Source organism: Varanus komodoensis, unplaced genomic scaffold (assembly GCF_004798865.1).
Source record: "Varanus komodoensis strain SLA01 unplaced genomic scaffold, ASM479886v1 scaffold1, whole genome shotgun sequence".
Classification (NCBI taxonomy): domain Eukaryota; kingdom Metazoa; phylum Chordata; class Lepidosauria; order Squamata; family Varanidae; genus Varanus; species Varanus komodoensis.
In genome coordinates, this window is record NW_025335268.1 from 48,648,344 (window position 1) to 48,662,014 (window position 13,671).

General features: G+C 38.9%; 1 protein-coding gene across 10 annotated transcripts in view; it reads right to left on the reverse strand.

Annotated features, from left to right (window-relative positions):
• The window catches only part of LAMA2 (laminin subunit alpha 2), a 475,192-nt gene that overhangs the window by 319,245 nt on the left and 142,276 nt on the right, over positions 1–13,671 (reverse strand). For all 10 annotated transcript variants that reach the window (XR_006414199.1, XM_044424782.1, XM_044424799.1 and 7 more), the window contains exon 4: positions 1,842–2,084. Coding sequence is in view for 9 of the 10 variants with exons in the window: in XM_044424782.1 (XP_044280717.1) it covers positions 1,842–2,084 (243 nt within the window). In the remaining variant the exon portion in view is untranslated. The remainder of the gene's footprint in view (positions 1–1,841; positions 2,085–13,671) is intronic.

Here is a 13,671-nt window from a genome sequence, read left to right on the forward strand (position 1 = left end):
TCACCTTAGGTGAAATTCAGTGTCATTTGAATTCCTGGTCTTATCAGTTTTGTCACTACACAGGTGTCCCTCAGAAGACTGGACTGCCAATGGGATGGTCAACGCCTATGGACAAATGGGGGCTGCATTTGAATTTATAATAGGTCCATTTGCTTCAAGTCTTTGACTGTAACTCACAGCAGCCCTACTTTCTTTCAGTGAGCCATCTCCATGCTTTCTCTGACCCAAATGTATCTGCTGGTGGCACAGGAGAGGTGCAGTATTAGGCCTACATATGGCTACAACCACATGCAATAACACATACAAATGCTATGAAAATTTGTGCCAAGTAGTGTTTTCTTTTTCAGTGATACATTGCTATTTTGAGTGATTCATAAGTGGCCTCTATAGATTTATGTCCATTTTTATGGGAACAATTTTATTTAAGTCTAACAAGCCAAGGATTTCATATATGCCTCCCTATGTCATTGGAAGGCATATCTTAGCTAAGAATCTTCATTAATATATTATGTAAGTCCCAGGTAAGTGTATCTGAACTATTTTTTTAGACGTTTTCACCTTGAATTTTCATTTTAGCAAAGCTTCAGTGGCAACACTTGTCACTGTTATATTATTAATAATATGAGAGGGTTTCATTTCCTTAGAAGGCCATGGGAGATTTGTAGAATTTTTGTGAAAGCCCACTTGGATCTAGACAGCACCTATTGACTCCTGCTACCTACACAGACTTCTATTAGCACATTGCTTGAAAAAAGCAGTGGGAGAGACTCTCCTGGCCAAAGCTGGCTGTGGGCAGGTGCCATTCAGCTCATCTTGTAACAGGGGAGACAGAACTTGTTCCCCAGCCTTCCTATAGTCATAGGCTCACAGTACAGGGGTTAGGTGATCCTTGACTCCCATGCACTCAGCTTACAATAATATATTGCAGAATGGAAGAAATGAAGTGGCGAAAACTGACTTGCTAAATTACACACAACAAAAGCAAACCTAGTTGGGACAAAAGCCAACACCTGCAAAAGGCAAGTCTAACTGGAGTGGACCACCAGCTGAGGCTGTTATCATGCAGCTGCACTGTTTCATTCACAGAATTTTACGGGGGGTCTAGCTAACCTTGCCTTTAACTTGTGATCATCCTTTTTTTCACACTTCTGCACCCATTGTCCTCCATTGCACAAGAAATTCATTAGAGATAAAAATCAAATAGCAACACTGCCTCTTAATATTTAGAGCCAAAAACTCTAAACAGAAGCACCCTATGTTACATATCCTTCTGTTATAAGCCTATTTTTGCTTCCACATATTGTAAAACAACACACTTTTCAAAATAAATATTCTTTTCTGTTCCAAACAAGCTTCTCAAAGTAAATATCCTTTTCTGTTCTGTGGTTCAGTGATCAAACAAACAACTAATCATTTTAGCAGTCTAAAAGTAAGTTTCAGTGAAACAGCAGTATTTTAAAAACAAAAGAAATAAAGTAATTTGTGTCCTCCACTTTGTTGCTCCTTACAGATGTTACCACTGTGGTCATAAACTGTTTAACATCAAAGAGGTTGTCCTGAGTTTAATACTTATGTTTTTAGTTAGCATCTGTTGAACTTTCTGTTATGCATGTAAACATGTATCACTTGAACTTTCATCCATCCTAGTTTAGTTATTATGGTAGACATACAGTTTTGAGCAGTCTGACTAGTGTTTGTTCTGGATGTCAGGGTGACAAACTGAACAATGTTCAAATATTCTTGATTTTGCATATGCACATAACTGATTGAGGGGAACAGGTACCTCTTCCTTAGGGCAGTTTGGTTGCCACTGTTGACAACAGCAGCATTTTTCATCTTACCTCTCCATTTTCCAGTGGATGGATCTTGGAATAATACGAAGTACATATAACTTCATCATCTTTTGCATATGATGGAGGTCCAGTGCGAGGAGAAATGTTGTAGCGAGTCAGACATTCAGTGTCTGTGATAGCATAATACTGCCAGGGCTGGTAGTTAACACCATCTAGTGAACGTTCCAAAATCCAGTTTCCAGGTCGTGGAGAGTTAGCTGCTTTTACAATAACATAAGCAATCTGGAACACCTGGAAAAAATGTAAAGAAACAGTCAGAATAACTTTTTGAAATGTGACTACATTTTCCCTCTTTATCCTTTCTCCTATCTACCACACTGATTGTATAAAATCAAATTCTTATACTATGATTTTGGTTGATTCTCCTAAACAGCCAGTACATCTCATGGAATATTCATGTGAGACATGATGCTGCAAATTCCCTCTCTATTGAAATATTTTGTACCAATATGGACCACCATCAAAGCATGACTGCCCTGCTATTTCCTGCTCTGATGTGTAACACACAAAATAAATCAAGGGGACTTGGTTGGCCCAACTTCATTCCCATTACCAGTAGAGTTGTCTCAGCCCTTGACACTGCATGTGCCTGCCCAGAAGGATCTTACAGCAAGGAGATATTGGGGGGAAATGGTACAACAGTGACAATGGGAATGGAATCATATGACAGAACCTTAAAATGTGATAGGTCATGCCCATCATCTCTAGCAACGTGGGCTATATTGCGTGTGTCTTAGATTCTGGACTGAGTATATAGGGTTAATATACTAAAGAAAATGAGTGGACAGGGCTAAACTGGGCTAGAATATTCAGATTTAAAAGGTACCAGCTGGCTCCATATATAATAATAATAATAAGGATTTACTGGATTTAGTTACTACTGTACCTTCTGTGTGCTTTATGTTGTAATATAAGGAGAGTGAAATATTTCATTCATTCAATTGTAGGGCATTCTTGGAAACACAGATACCACATATTAATGTAGAAAATAAATAGCCCAATAAATAGTTTACATTACATTTCAGCCAACAATAATATGGTGAAAGTTTTTTTTTCTTGAAAAATACAAAGGAGCATTGTTCAAGTAAAACTTCTGGGAAATTTGCACACACAGGCTGTGGGCAAGAGTGTATGGTCTACAGCTCTTTAATGAGCATAATTTCTGCTTGAATCTGTAGAGTCTCTGTAGGACAGAAACTTCCTCTGCGAAAACAGATGAAAACAACCTAATCGCTTAAAAATATATCATACATTTGCATGATATGAACTGAGCAATTTGAGTAACTACATTTTGATTTGCTTTTGGAAAATTTTACAGCAGAGTCCATATCCCTCAGATCTGGACATCTTATAAAAGTAGGTTTTGTTGGGGGGGTGGGGTTGGCAGCTGTGGAAGGGTACTCTTATGTGGATAATTTTATAATAATAACAGGTAAATGAACGTGCTGTAACAGTAACCCGCTTCCACAATAGTGCTATTATTGTGTAGATACCTGACACACAAAAACTGTTTGCCTATTGCCAGAAGGCTAAATTTGGCTTTCATATTTAAACCTTTCTTCCATGGAACACAACTTTCCATAACAACAACCCTTTGAGATGTATGGCTGGTGACTTGCACCATGTCATCTAAGATCGCAGCCTTTCCCAATGTGTTGACTTTCTGATGTTTTCAGCTACAACTCCATCAGTTCCAGCTGGCTCAATTGAGTGATCAGTGATTATTTTAGGTATGTATGTATGTATTTATTTATTTAGACAACTTATATGCCGCCCCATCGCATGACCCTGGGGCGGCTTACAATGGCAGCACTTTGGGGAACACTGCCTTACTGGCTCTCAGCAAGCTAAATCAACATTGTTATCTCTTAGCTGCGTATCATGAAATATGATGCTTTCATATATTCCCTAGGTTTCAACTTGTGTCCCAGTTGGCCTGAAGTCCAATATAAGATTATTTCCTCTGAGAAACACCCACCCTGGGCATCTATCTGCATCTTATAACTACTGCTCTCTTATAAGCAGATTAGGAACAGTTAATCAACACTTATTATGGCTTGTGCTTTCACCTGCCTTTTCAACTAATTTACAAAAGATTTATTTTCAGCTAACCTACTTGCCAGCAGTGAGACTCAAGACACAGCTATATTTGATGAAGCATTGAATGTGCTAATAATTTATCCGTCTTTGTAAATCAGATTTTATTCCAACCTGGATAAAAATGAGGCAGGTGGAAAAGAGGATATGTCTCAGTAAGAATTAAAATGAAGGGATTTTATTGAAACAGAAGCCAATTTAGAATGTAGTCTGCTCTTATGAATACACTTAGAGACCCTGAGCAAAATATTGAGCATGTGTGGGCAGCTGGGAGACTGTGCTCCACACCATATTTTACATATCGCCATGATATCACAGAGAAAATTAATGGAAATGTAATCAGTTTCCAACATAGAATTAAATAAATTTATCAATCAATCTTTTATTGTAGCACAGCAGAAGATTGCCTAACAATATAAAAGCCAGGTATAAATTGCTTGCTTTTTCTTGGGAGAAAAAGGGGGTACCTATACTGCTCCATGTCCAATATGGAGTTCTGGTAGAGAACTACAATAACCCATATTACTTGCTTCTGGGATCTAAAGAAATATAGAATGCAAGAGCAACTTAGTGTTTTCAGTTTTGGAGTTGGGATAGGAAAAGTGAAAAAGAACAATGAAAACTTTACTTCAGGAAACTAGAAGATAGTGTTCTATATCAGTTGGTGAAAGCTTGTGTTTTCAATGGAAAGCTGCCAATTCACACAAAATTAAGTTCTGGAATATTATAATTACAGAGTGGAACAGATGAAATAATTAAAGCTGTTGCATTTTTTCATGGTGCCTTGGCAGCCTTTTCAGTACTGGAAATAAAATGAGTAAAGGGAAGATATGGAGATTTCACACTAATACTTTGTTACTGTGACTAAATACTGAAAGGGTTTCCCACTGGAGAGTTCTGAGAGGGAATCCAGCACTACGACTTATCCACTTGTAGACTTCCAGGTGAAAGCAGGCAATTAAGCTCTCATACTCTATTCAAAGTGAAATATATTTCCATTTTGCTAAGCTTACTGCAAAGGAGAATCGGTAGCTATAGTCATAACAAACTTGGATTGAGCATGAAAACATAAACCACCTTTCCGCAACCTCAGTGTCTACAGATAGGTTGAATTCCCACAATCAATAACTATTGGCCATGTGGGTTGCAGCTGATGGATGTTGTTGGCAGAAACACATGGAATGACCCAAGTTGGGGAGACCTGATGGATCAGTCCAAAGACCTATCTTCTTTAGCAAACTGGTTCCAACAGTGGCCAGCCAGATGTTTCCAGGGGGCAAGCTACTTAGGAATTCTTATCAACATTATAATGCTTCACTGGCATGTCATGTCATAATCATCCCATCCCATCTTCCTCACACTATTTCTGCCAGTATATCCTGATATTTTGCATGTTTGGTATATCTCAGATTTTTAACATTTGTAGTTTTCTCCCAATATATTTACCCGCATGGCCTATACCTGTGGTACTGTTTTGAGCCAAAATGACTACCTTCAGTCAGCTGGTGAGCTGAGGTGTGGGGAGACAAAATACCTTATGGGAGTTTTGTCAGTAACTCAGAAACCCTTCAGTTGTTTCCTTGCCTTCTTTGCCATGCCCCACGGCTTTCTCCATGCACACAAATTGCTCCACCTTCACATAGAAACCCTAATAGGCCATTTCCCTGCATGCTTTCCAACTCTGCCTATTTCTCTCTTGCAGTTGCAGTGATACAAGTCCATGTTTTCAAATACATAGCACTGACTAAAGCCCCAACTGCATTTTCTTGAGAACCACAACTGTATTCCATCACAAATAGAACAGGCTCTAGTTCAGATCCATCCCAAGAAGCTAACAAGTAGGACATATGGGAAAATATTCTTCTCCAGCAATTGGAATAAAGAAGCATTTTGTCTTATGCTATCAAGATTAACAGATGTTGAGAGCATTCCTTGAATGTGTCCACCTGGTTTAAAACCATCAAAGCCAAAACTGAGACTGCTAATTCACCATTGTATGGATGGTGATAACCAAACAGCATTTTCATTCTGATTCTCTCTCTCTCTCTCTCTCACTACACACACACACACAAACATATATATGTATGTATATATATATATGACTTACAGGCACTGCTAGAATCTATGAAACTATGGACTTCCCATATTCAGTCAAATAAGTATGGTAGAAGACAGCAATTCAGCAACATAAATAATGACTATTCATAGATGGGAGTTGCTAGAACTGAGGGTTATATAATATCCCCAAATGTATTTACATACTGCATTTAATAAAAGATGCATTACTTGTATTCTTGTAGCCTAAGCCACTACTACCATAATACATAGGTAGAGCAAAAGGGATTTCTGAATCTGGAAATTAGTATTCCTGCTCAATTCCAGGGTTACTTTGGGAAGTGGTAAATCTCAATTGTGTTAGCAGTTACCTTCACTGATGCACTGAAAAAAGTGAAAGCACAGTGGCATACTGGATCCTGATGCCATGTGACAAAATACTGCTCGGGAAAAGCAGGATGACTGCTCTTTATGAGCTGTACATTTGGTGTATCAGCTGCAACAATCAAGTGAGGAAACGCTGGATTATGAGGGACCATGAACAACCATGTCAGTTTCAAATTGCCCAATAGATTCTGCAGAAATTCATCATGGGGATGCGACTGTAGAACTGCTGATCAGTTCTTATTTGTTGTAGTTTTTTCTTTCTTTCTTTCATTCATTCATTCATTTATTTATTAAAACATTTTTATGCCGCCCCATTCGCCGAAGCCTCGGGGCGGCTTACAACAAAAAATTAAAATAACATTTTAAAATATATACAATAAAATACAAATATATAATATAAAACATACACTATAAAACAAGCCGCCCTGGCCAAATAAAATTCAATAATATTAACATTTAAAATACTGCTTAAATAAAAAGGTCTTCGCCTGGCGCCGAAAAACAAATAACGACGGCGCCAGGCGGACCTCTCTGGGGAGCGCATTCCATAACTTAGGCGCCACCGCTGAGAAAGCCCTCCTCCGAGTAACCACCCTCCTAACTTCTTCCACGGAGGGCTCCCGGAGAAGGGCCTCTCCCACCGATCTCAGGGGGCGGCTGGGCATATAAGGATGTAAGCGCTCCTTTTTATATATCACTCATTAGTTCCATCACTGCATATTGTGATGAAAGAAAATAGCTTGTAGAACATCTGGATTCCCACTCTCTTAAAGGTGGCTCTATCCTGGAATGCATTTTAACTGTCCATGCATAGCAGATCCTGAAGTTTCTTATCTGACTTCGTCAAGCCACAGTGGCCTAGTCCTCACATTACAAGAAGCCATGGTGATTCTTTATGCTTTCGGGACTGTTGTCTCATCCAAATTAAGATGCAGCACTTCTACATGGTAATTTTGGTTTCTCAAAACCACAAAGAGAATTCAAGGTCTGTCCTATCCAAAGTCTATTCCACATTTCACCACAATTTTACCAACTGTTTGGTCTCCATTTTAGCATTGTCAGTATGGAAACAACATAGAGACCTGTTGAAAGAATGGCCAAGGAAGTAGCTGCTCAATCATCCATTTTCTACTATCCTGCTCCCTAGAAACATACCTGTCATCACTTGCTTTATTCATATTAGTGAGGTGATGTACCTATTTATTTATTATATTTATATCCCCATTTTTCCTTTTAAAATATTTTAATAATATTTTACTACTTTTCAATCTAAAATACAACACAACATCTAAAATAAAGACATATGGTATTAAGCATACTACTAAAATTAAAAGAATTCTTTAAAATGCTGTGCCCCCACCCCTGCCACCAGGATCAAAGGATGTGTGTTACAGATTTAAAAAAATAATAATTCAAACATTCTTTCAGGATATTTTCCCCTTCCAAAACTGCAATGATTCTTTTGACAGTTCAAATACTTTCCCTTTTTAAAAGATACACACAATAATGTATCCCAAACATCATTAAACTTATTTTTCTTTATATGCCCTTTCCACTCATTAATATCACAGGTTAATTTATCATTAACAGCTATATTCCAAACTTCTCTATACCGATCATACATTTGGTAACCATATTCTAGTTTCTAATTTTTAGCTATGATTAATCTTGCAGCAGTCATTAAATGTGTTATTCTTTATTATTACAACTCAATTGTTTCTTCTCAAGAATTGAAAGTAATGCAAGCTCAGGGCATATTTCTATATTTAGACTTAATATTTTACTACACGCTTTAGATAAATGCACAGAGGCAAAAGGGAAGAATCATGGCAAAAAGATTTATTACGATTTAATTTTTAAAAAATAGGGGTGGAGAGGCTAGGAAACATTGCAGAGATGCAGGTACATTCAGGAGGGGCAAGAGAGAGAACCCACCTCAGAAGCTCAGTGGACCAATTTGGATGAGGCTGCACAGAAAGCAAGAGAGTAAGAAAGGAGATTTTGCTTGCAGGAACTGCTTGGATGCATGGCAAGAGTACAGGGATGCATCAGGGAGCCCCATGATCATCTAACTGGTAAGTCTGGACAAAAACCCATGCCTCATGGACACCACATAGGGTGGCTTGTCATGACATGTGAACCCAGCCAGTGTATCCATCACACTCTCAATTTCTTGGTCAACAAGCCATTGCTTTACTGATACGTTGTCTTATTGTTCACTGCTCTGGAATCTGTTTAGATATGGAACAGAATGTAACTGATATAAGTTAAATAAAATATTCAAATAACCATGCAAATGGCCACAGCCTTAAACTCTGAAGCACCTGGTCTATTTCAATAGTTTCAAGGGTCTATTTCTGTTCACTCAACCGCACCTCATATGCAGCTCTCTTTCTGTCAGATTCATTGTCTGACATCCTTGTTACCTTATACTTCCGTGTGTCTCTATCAAATCTCCCATCCTTCTTCATTTCTCTGCTGCTTTTCTGCAGCAGAAGTGAAATGGAGCAAGAAAAGCAAATACCAGAATGGTCATTTGTTTAAGCAGCTGTAAATCCATGAAGCAATGTGATTGCAGGATCTGTTATCTAATTCCCTCTCAAACTACTTTCTCCTTCACAGCATTCAAATATGTAGTGGCACCCAGTGAGGTAGGATAATAAGTTTTTAGAAGACAAATGCCTACACCCAGTTCTTGATAAAAGAATATATGTGTATTTGACAAGCCAGCAAGCTTCATGAAAGTAAAAGGAACCTAAATCACACTCCCTTCTCTTTGTCCATCACCCAGAATAGTTCCTAAAATACTGCTGGAATTAACGCAAATGTGGAGATGTCAGTAGAACATGCTTGTCACTGAAAGTGCGAGTGAATGGTTAGCCCAGCTGTTAATCCTGTACCTTTGGCTTCTTCCATACGAGAGACAAACCAGTCAGTCAGGATGGATTGGCCTGTTGGAGAGCACACTGTCCTATGAGTGAGGTCCAAGTATTCAGAGCATGTGATAAAGGTGGCATGAGTAGGATGAGTCTTGCACAAGGGCCAGTACAGGATAACTCTAACACAGACTTTGCACCCTGGCTGTTCAGACCTGCTGAATGTGAGTAGCCAGAGCAGATGAACCGATGGTTGCCTTGGGTAACAATTGATCTCTTGGCTCACAGAAACTTGGCTATAATCATTATAGGCTTCCAGAGGTGTACTACGGCAGAACCTGACACTGTCATAAAAAGAGTTGTTGTTGCCACATCTTACAGTTCTCACTCTTCCTTTCCCTGGCTCTTCCAATATAATCACCCCCCTATTGTCTTCATTTTCCCACTAAATGATAGAGTGAACTGTAGCCAGTAGTTACAGCCACACTGAATCAGACGAATGGATGTCATTTATAGCAAACAATGCAACACAGTTTTAGTACAGCTAGAGTATATTTTACTCTCTCACAAAATGAACTTGTTTGAAACAAATTGGTCCTCTTGGAGTGCTTAGTAATTGAAGGTTCTTTCCCTGTTTGAATACCTCAGGAAACAACTGTATTTTACAAGAGCACCTTTCTGATTTATTATCATGGGGAGCCATTTTCCATGTTCAATTACCAGTTTCGGGGGGAAGGAGGGCAAGGAATAAATAGCTTAGTTGTTCTAAAGGTGGTCAATTGCATTTATATTACTCCAGCCATAAGATTATTGGGTCATAGAATACTGAGATGAGAAAAAGAGAACTGTGAGGCATTAAAATCAAATCTTCCAGTAGTTAGTTTCATTCAGATTTCTGATTTAAGGATGGCAGCATCTGCTAAAGATCAACCAGGTGGCAGGTTAGGATTAATTTAGCACTGCTCCCAGGAAACGCAGAGTTTGCTATGCCTTGCTATCACGTATTGTTAAGAAAACGAAATAGAAGAGGGGCATGATTAAAATCACTAGGACAAGGAACTGTAAACAATGGGCTATCCTTTCCCAAAGGAAATCTATGCCACAGGTTTTCATTGCTGCAACTCAGTTCAGAGAATGCTCCTCTAATGAATCATGCAATCCATTCTTAAGCCTTGAATGTAGTTTTCATCATGGAATACAAGTTCAAAGTATTCACCAGCCATCTCTGTTGGGCTTGTGAGGCAATCCTTCACCAGGTTAAAAGGAGATTCTTGCCTGTAGCAGAATCAGGTAACAGAGCTCTGCTTACCTAAGAACATAAGAACAACCTTGTGTATCAGACTGAAGTCCACAATCTGCTTCCCTCTGTGGCACATCAGATAACCTTGAATAGCCCACAACCAGGACATTAAGGCCATCGGCCTTTCTGACTCTTCCCCCCAGCATCTGGTACTCAGGGGCATGTGCCATCATGGCTAGTAGCCAGTGATAGACATAGTCACTGTGAGTTTAACTCTTAAAGCCTTCTGAATAAGTGGCCATCTTTACAGCTGAGGGAATGTAATTCCAACTGAAGACTGTCTAGGTAATACAAGCTGTGAACTCAGTGCTCTGACCTTTAATCTCATTGCCTCTGCTAATTAGTATTACAGAATTGCACATGGTCTAGGCAGGGCCTTCCTGAAACTCTGGTGTCTATTCTCAGTGCTATGAGGGTAATTCAGCTGTGGATAATAGATATTAATTGCAGCAGATATAGACTGCTTAGGGATTCCCTCTTATTCACTACTAGTTTTTGTAAAACTAATCCAGGGCCTTTAAAATAACTTTAGCCCTGTGTCCTAGCCCTCTGACCCTAACAAAATCACTTAGAGTTTGCCATCACCACAGGGACTTTTCTTCAGGATGTTTTTGTTTGTGTATGAATTTTAAGGACCACACTGGGAAAACCTGCTGAACCATAGTTGTTTGAAAGTATTATGACTAACAATAATTCCTACCATACACCTCTTAAAAGATGAATTTTTTTCCCCTTTGGCATTTACGAGAATTCAGGGTCATAATTTCCACTCTTATAAAAACGGTTGCCATATTGGTTTCAAATTTCAGGAAGATCTTGTACATGTATAACGATGCAAATTGCTAGAAATACATATTCTGGGTAAATTATTTGGCTCCCAATACAGTGCCTTGAACTCTAGGGGCAGTAACTAATGGTGACCCTGAGCCACATTGCTAGTACAGTGGGAAGCTAATATTGCTTAAGCAACCAGAAATAAGCCAAAATGATCATTTCCAGAAGAGTATGGATTAAAAACAAAAACCAACACACCTTACAGAAGACCCACTGACCTTACCTGTTCCCAAAACTGAGTCTTTTAGCTTATTTCCTTGGCTGTTTTAGAAAGTGCTAAGGATGAGTCCTACTGGTGGAACAAACTCAGTGTAGCTCCAACAGCAAAACAGAAACTGCCCAAGTTTTGGATAGGGAGATCCAGCCCAGGAAAGGAACACACAGCACTTTTCTAAGGGTGTTTATGCGTCATTTCCAACTTGTATTGGCCATGCTAGATTTGGATGCGCATGGACAGAAACATGAGTGCTGTGTTTATTGCAGTTGGATGGTATGGAATGCATTTAATTTATCTGTTCACTGCAAAGCTTTAGCTAAACCATTCATGAATAATCCAATAAACCCCAGAAAATAATCAAAATTCTGAGTTAAACTCCTATAAGAGTGGCTTTTGTTTTTGTTTTATTAATATGAAGATTTTCTAGAGGGAACACTACAAGTGCTTAATAATATAGCACACAAAGCTCATTTGGAAACATGGAGTAGATAACAGACTCTTCTTTTGTCTCCACTTCAGCCTTTGATTGGGAAAAGTTCCAGAAGTCCTTCGTTGAATTTATGCCAAATTATTTACATTCCATAGAGTTGTGAACTACATGGCATATTCTAGTTTCCACTATCAGCTTGACTAAAAGAGGGTAGCTTGGTAATAAAGAAAAAAAATTTAAAGGATCCTTGGGAATTGACTGTACAATCAGCAGCCTGATTTTCTCCACACTGCACTGGGAAACATGGGGCCTGGGGATACTGGAATTTTAAAAATGGGACTCAAGGTCACAAGTTTACACTTGCAACTGGGCCTTTTGTGTAGCAGCACCCTCCTTGAGAAGTTAGGCCACCCTCCTCTTTAGAATCCTTTAGACTGGTGAAGACCATATAGTTCTAACAATACACTAGTTAGTGACACCATAGTCATCATTAATTTTTAGTCGAAACATACTTTAGGGTTTTGCATTGTTGTACTATTTCATGTCTTTCTTTAGATGATACACTGCTTCGAGAACTTATTATCTACACAAATACATAATGTGTTTTTATTCTTTTGCTACATATTGGAGGGTGTACATCAGCTTCAGATTCATCCACAGTATTGAACACAGCCAGGTTCCTTGGGAGGTATTCAAAGCTCCTCTAAGGCAAAGTGGTTCTCTCCTACAGTAATCAAAGAAAAGTGGGCTGGTCCTAAAGTTGTCGAACTTCAAAGGTTAGGCAGTGGCCCTGATATTAATGTCCAGACTGCATTCCCTGCTAAGCTTAACAGGAAAAACATAGTCTGGAAGAGCTGTTGCACCATGTATTTGGGCCAGTCACAGACTCTCAGCCCAACCCACCTTGCAGTGTTGTGAGGATAAGACTGAGAGTAGTGGGAGGAGGAGGAGAATTATATAAACCATCTTAAGTTCTTTGATTAGGAAAAAAGGTGGGATATAAATATAATAAATGCATTATTTCCATGTAAGAGTCACCCTGGGAAATGCATTTTTTCCTCACCCTATGCAAACTATCAATATCACCGTTACTTTGCATAGGATAAGGGGAAAATATGCATTTCAAAATGTATGCAGAGGCTGGGGGGGGCGGTCCTACCCTGACAAAGGACACAGTTTCCTTACAATTTCTTTCCCCGCACACATGCACCACCTGTTTTTCCATGGTAGTCAACAGGGATACATACAAAATCTTAGTATGGAAGAAAAAATAAGCTGAGAATGCGATGGCAGCATAAAGGTGACATTTTTAATAGAACTGCACCAGAATAATTGGTTTATGGAGTGCAACCTAAGCATATTAGTTCAAGGCTAAGAGACAATGCAGCTCTGCTGCATGATGTGACCATTCCCACTTCTACACAGCAAGTAATTCAAAGGAAAATAGCAGGAAAACTACATCAAGTTCTTAAATGATATAGCAAATGGGGTAGAAAAAGATGGGATGAGACTTTGACTGAAGAGCATGTTGTAACTCAGGCAGCAAGAAAAATCCAAAACTTAGTGGAAGGCGGCAGAGAAAGAACACTGACTTTAAAAAATCCAGAGCAGAAAGAAGCTAT